Genomic DNA, 6,000 nt, shown 5'->3' with positions numbered 1-6,000 from the left:
TAAACTGTTTGACTATTTGCTCACGCAGTTGTGGACAAAGGGGTGTACCTCGCCCCATCCTTTCTTGTGAAAGACTGAGCATTTTTTGGGAAGCTGTTTTTATACCCAATCATGGCACCCACCTGTTCCCAATTAGCCTGCACACCTGCGGGATGTTCCAAATAAGTGTTTGATGAGCATTCCTCAACTTTATCAGTATTTATTGCCACCTTTCCCAACTTCTTTGTCACGTGTGGCTGGCATCAAATTCTAAAGTTATTGATTATTTGCACAAAAAAAAAAGTTTTTTAGTTTGAACATCAAATATGTTGTCTTTGTAGCATATTCAACTGAATATGGGTTGAAAATGATTTGCAAATCATTGTATTCCGTTTATATTTACATCTAACACAATTTCCCAACTCATATGGAAATGGGATTTGTACATGTGACAATGTCGTCCATGGAACACCAAAGGAATATGAAGATAGTGTACATGTGACAATGTAGTCCATGGAACACCAAAGGACTATGAAGATAGTACACATGTGACAATGTAGTCCATGGAACACCAAATGAATATGAAGATAGTGTACATGTGACAATGTAGTCTATGGAACACCAAAGGAATATGAAGATCGTGTATATGTGACAATGTAGTCCATGGAACACCAAAGGAATATGAAGATAGTGTACATGAGACAATGTAATCCATGGAACACCAAAGGAATATGAAGATAGTACACATGTGACAATGTAGTTCATGGAACACCAAAGGAATTTGAAGATAGTGTACATGTGACAATGTAGTCCATGGAACACCAAAGAAATATGAAGATAGTGTACATGTGACAATGTAGTCCATGGAACACCTGTCTGTGTTCCATGTAGTCTGTGTACCACCAAAGGAATACGGCGCATGCAACGTGAAGCCATTCGTAAACATCAGCACTTTTGTTTCAAGTCGGCCTGAAGAATTTCGAGGAGTCGCAGCAGATTGAAAAAACTAAAGACAAACATTTTCATTTTCTGTTTAAAGGCAACATGAATTGATTTTTTTGCCAGCATATGAGTTTCCATAGCATATAGACTTTATGTTACTGTTGAGGGAGGCGGTCTGTCCTCTACAAATACATACATACATACATACGTACGTATTGACACTTTATATCAGGGGTGTCCTCTACAAATACATACATACATACATACATACGTACATACGTACGTATTGACACTTTATATCAGGGGTGTCCTCTACAAATACATACATATGTATTTACCCTTTATATCAGGGGTGTCCAAACATTTTCCAAATAAAAAATTAACAAATCTGAAGGCCATTTTTATTTTCATTTTCTGAGCCAATAGCAGATATAGATTTGTTTCAAGAAAAAAAATATTGGACAGGTAACATTTTACAATTGAGGCACGATAACCTTTTTTAGGTAGGGTGAGCAAATCAAAACACATCAAACCTTATCAGGCCCCTGAAAGGCCAGTTTAGAGCGCCCCAATCAAGACAGTCGCCGAGCAGGTGTGCACCAAAGACATGAAAACATAGGAGATGTCACTCGGGATCTTTGTTGACCAGCAGGAAGTTGTCGGCCAATTGTGCATCCCTATTTTTTCTTGTCACTTGACACCCTTTTTGCTCTTTTACGCCACTTTGCGTTTTTATTTCCTATGATTGATGAAAACATGTGGACACCCCCAGCACAGGACAAGAAGCAACATGACACAACACCAACACGCCACGGGAGGTCTAAGACGCCAGCTCCATTGGCCCCTCCTCCTCGCCATCCGCACGGTTGGCTCGGATCTCCATCAGCGTGCGGGCGAAGCGTGTCCAGTCGTCGCTGTGGGCCACGGCCAGCTGGAGGGAAGATGGTAGAAGAGTTTGAAGTCGGCTGGGGTTGTCCTCCAATGTCCTGATCTGCTGACTCACAAGCGCTACTATTGGCTCTCCTGGTACTAGGCCTGTTGCTAAGACTGCACGTGCAATTGATAGCAAGTGCAAAAGTGGTGCTATTTAAATGAGGGTCTTGCATGTCACCATGGAGACACTCATTTCCTGCACACCTATTGCATCATATTCTAGGTGTCGCTGGAGCCTATCCCAGCTGCACTCGGCAAAAGGCAAGGTACACCCTGGAATGTTCAGCACACAGATGTAATGTGCACCACCTTTTCTGGGCTAGACTGAACCACCATCTAGACCAGACCTGGGCAAATTAAGGCCCGGGGGCCGGATGCGGCCCATTAAGCTTTTCAATCTGGCCCGCCAGACATCTCCAAATTATTATTTTTGATTTTTAAGATGGAAACTGTAGCTGCCATTATGATGTGCAGTGATATTTTCAAATGACCGTAAGTCTTGAACTATACAAAATATTTCAATGGTTGGAATCTGCGCTTTTGCATGATATACTAGTTACTATGGTAATCTAATTAGTTACTATGGTAATCTAAGTCACAGCAGCTCAGATGAGGCACCAAGCAGTGTGGGTGGGGAGCGTTTCCACAGAGTGTTTCCAGAGCGGCCAGCCTGAAATGCGGGTGTCAGGGACAGACGTGGAAGGAGATTTTTACAACAAAGTTCTTAAGCTTAGTGAGATATCAGATTGTAGGTGTTTTTTTGTTTTTTTTTACCCTTTGCGTTTATATTTCCCTGTTTGTTGCATTTTTGTTGCGTTTCACTTGATTGTAAAATATGTCGATCGAGGGGGGGTGTGAAGTTCATATGTTGTCAATATTCAGTGTTTTATCCTTCATAGTTTTAATATTGTAAATCCCACATTCTTTGTTTTCATGTACCGGTACATTCTGGGTGTCTCATTCAGTAAAAACAATTAAATTCCATTCCGTTTTTTAAGGCGGTCTGTCATAACGTTTTTTGCATACAATCAGACATTATTGTGAGGTTTTGTATTAGTGTTCCCAAAAATGAGCTATACCGGCCCCCAGACACATTTTTTTCTCAAAATTTGGCCCCCGAGTCAAAATAATTGCCCAGGCCTGATCTAGACAACAGAACCCTTTTTTCAGACTATAAGACACACTTCAAATCCTTTCATTTCTTTTCTCAAAAGTCGAGAGTGTGCCTAATGTACGTATTAATTCTTTGATTTGGTACATGGTGTAATAAGTCTGACCATGAGATGGCAGTCACACATAAGAGATACGTGTGGACGCAGGTTGACGCCTGTTCAATAAATGACGCTAGCAAGAATCACCAACACTTGAATGTTTGGTTCAGAATATAGATGTTCATCAGGATTCATTTTGTACTTTGTAAACACTTTGATCAGTTTCTTCAAAAGTGGATCCTTTTAGAACATTGTTTGATTTTTTTGCTTTTGATCTTTCCCTTCTCTTTTCATGTGTTTTTTACCTTATTTTTGTGCCCTTTCGGATCTGCACTGCAACTACATAATTTCCCCCATAAAGTCTATCCTATCCTGAATTCGTTCCATACTTGAGCTGTTTGCAAAGACCAATTCATAGATAAGCCGCACCTTTGTATAAGCTGCAGGGTTCAAAGCTCATACTTGCCAACCCTCACGATTTTTCCGGGAGACTCCCGAATTTCAGTGCCCCTCTCGCAAATCTCCCGGGGCAACCATTCTCCGGAATTTCTCCCGATTTTCCCCCGGACAACAGTATTGAGAGCGTGCCGTGATGGCACTGCTTTTAGCGTCTTCTACACCCTGTCGTCGCGTCCACTTTCTTTTCCATACAAACAGCGTGCCGGCACAGTCACATGTTGTATGCGTCTTCGACAGACACACGTAAGTGACTGCAAGACATACTTGATCAACAGCCATACAGGTCACACTGAGGGTTGCCATATAAACAACTTTAACACTGTTACAAATATTCGCCACACTGTGAACCCACACCAAACAAGAATGACAAACACCCCTTGCAGCCCTAACTCTTCCGGCCTACAATATACACCCTGCTACCACCAACACCCCCCACCCCCCGCCCCCATCTCCCGAATTCGGAGGCCTCAAGGTTGGCAAGTATGTCAAAGCTTGGGGAAAAAAGTAGCGGGTTATAGTCTGGAAAATACGGTAAATGTTGATTTTAATTTTCCATCCATCCATCCATCTTCTTCCGCTTATCCGAGGTCGGGTCGAGGGGGCATCAGCCTAAGCAGGGAAGCCCAGACTTCCCTCTCCCCAGCCACTTCGTCCAGCTCTTCCTGTGGGACCCCGAGGCGTTCCCAGGCCAGCCGGGAGACATAGTCTTCCCAACGTGTCCTGGGTCTTCCCCGCGGCCTCCTACCGGTCGGACGTGCCTTAAACACCTCCCTAGGGAGGCGTTCGGGTGGCATCCTGACCAGATGCCCGAACCACCTCATCTGGCTCCTCTCGATGTGGAGGAGCAGCGGCTTTACTTTGAGCGCCCCCCGGATGGCAGAGCTTCTCACCCTATCTCTAAGGGAGAGCCCCGCCACCCGGCGGAGGAAACTCATTTCGGCCGCTTGTACCCGTGATCTTGTCCTTTCTGTCATAACCCAAAGCTCATGACCATAGGTGAGGATGGGAACGTAGATCGACCCGTAAATTGAGAGCTTTACCTTCCGGCTCAGCTCCTTCTTCACCACAACAGATCGATACAGCGTTCGCATTACTGAAGACGCTGCACCGATCCGCCTGTCGATCTCACGATCCACTCTTCCCTCACTCGTGAACAAGACTCCGAGGTACTTGAACTCCTCCACTTGGGGCAAGATCTCCTCCCCAACCCGGAGATGGCACTCCACCTTTTTCCGGGCGAGAACCATGGACTCGGACTTGGAGGTGCTGATTCTCATCCCAGTCGCTTCACACTCAGCTGCGAACCGATCCAGTGAGAGCTGAAGATCCTGGCCAGATGAAGCCATCAGGACCACATCATCTACAAAAAGCAGAGACCTAATCCTGCAGCCACCAAACCAGATCCCCTCAACGCCTTGACTGCGCCTAGAAATTCTGTCCATAAAAGTTATGAACAGAACCGGTGACAAAGGGCAGCCTTGGCGGAGTCCAACCCTCACTGGAAACGTGTCCGACTTACTACCGGCAATGCGGACCAAGCTCTGGCACTGATCATACAGGGAGCGGACTGCCACCATCAGATAGTCCGATACCCCATACTCTCTGAGCACTCCCCACAGGACTTCCCGAGGGACACGGTCGAATGCCTTCTCCAAGTCCACAAAACACATGTAAATAAATGATAAAATGATAAATGGGTTGTACTTGTATAGCGCTTTTCTACCTTCAAGGTACTCAAAGCGCTTTGACACTACTTCCACATTTACCCATTCACACACACATTCACACACTGATGGAGGGAGCTGCCATGCAAGGCGCTAACCAGCACCCATCAGGAGCAAGGGTGAAGTGTCTTGCTCAGGACACAACGGACATGACGAGGTTGGTACTAGGTGGGGATTGAACCAGGGACCCTCGGGTCGCGCACGGCCATTCTTCCACTGCGCCACGCCGTCCCATGTAGACTGGTTGGGCAAACTCCCATGCACCCTCAAGGACCCTACCGAGAGTATAGAGCTGGTCCACAGTTCCACGACCAGGACGAAAACCACACTGTTCCTCCTGAATCCGAGGTTCGACTATCCGGCGTAGCCTCCTCTCCAGTACACCTGAATAGACCTTACCGGGAAGGCTGAGGAGTGTGATCCCACGATAGTTAGAACACACCCTCCGGTTCCCCTTCTTAAAGAGAGGAACCACCACCCCGGTCTGCCAATCCAGTGGTACCGCCCCCGATGTCCACACGATGCTGCAGAGTCTTGTCAACCAAGACAGCCCCACAGCATCCAGAGCCTTAAGGAACTCCGGGCGGCTCTCATCCACCCCCGGGGCCTTGCCACCGAGGAGCTTTTTAACTACCTCAGCAACCTCAGCCCCAGAAATAGGAGAGCCCACCACAGACTCCCCAGGCACTGCTTCCTCATAGGAAGACGTGTTGGTGGGATTGAGGAGGTCTTCGAAGTATTCCCTCAGACGA

At 46.2% G+C, this 6,000-nt stretch overlaps 1 protein-coding gene across 4 annotated transcripts in view; it reads right to left on the bottom strand.

Moving 5' to 3' along the window:
- Positions 1–417: 417 nt before the first annotated feature.
- Positions 418–6,000, bottom strand: part of LOC133620883 (cytoplasmic dynein 1 intermediate chain 1) — a 140,082-nt gene continuing 134,499 nt past the window's right edge. For all 4 annotated transcript variants that reach the window (XM_061982507.2, XM_061982508.2, XM_061982510.2 and 1 more), the window contains one exon: positions 418–1,852. In XM_061982507.2, coding sequence (XP_061838491.1) covers positions 1,742–1,852 — 111 coding nt within the window. In that variant the 3' untranslated portion in view covers positions 418–1,741. The remainder of the gene's footprint in view (positions 1,853–6,000) is intronic.

The sequence above is a fragment of the Nerophis lumbriciformis genome, linkage group LG21 (assembly GCF_033978685.3).
Source record: "Nerophis lumbriciformis linkage group LG21, RoL_Nlum_v2.1, whole genome shotgun sequence".
Lineage (NCBI taxonomy): Eukaryota > Metazoa > Chordata > Actinopteri > Syngnathiformes > Syngnathidae > Nerophis > Nerophis lumbriciformis.
The sequence above is the reverse complement of the archived record's forward strand: the minus strand, read 5'-3'. Positions and strand labels throughout refer to the sequence as shown.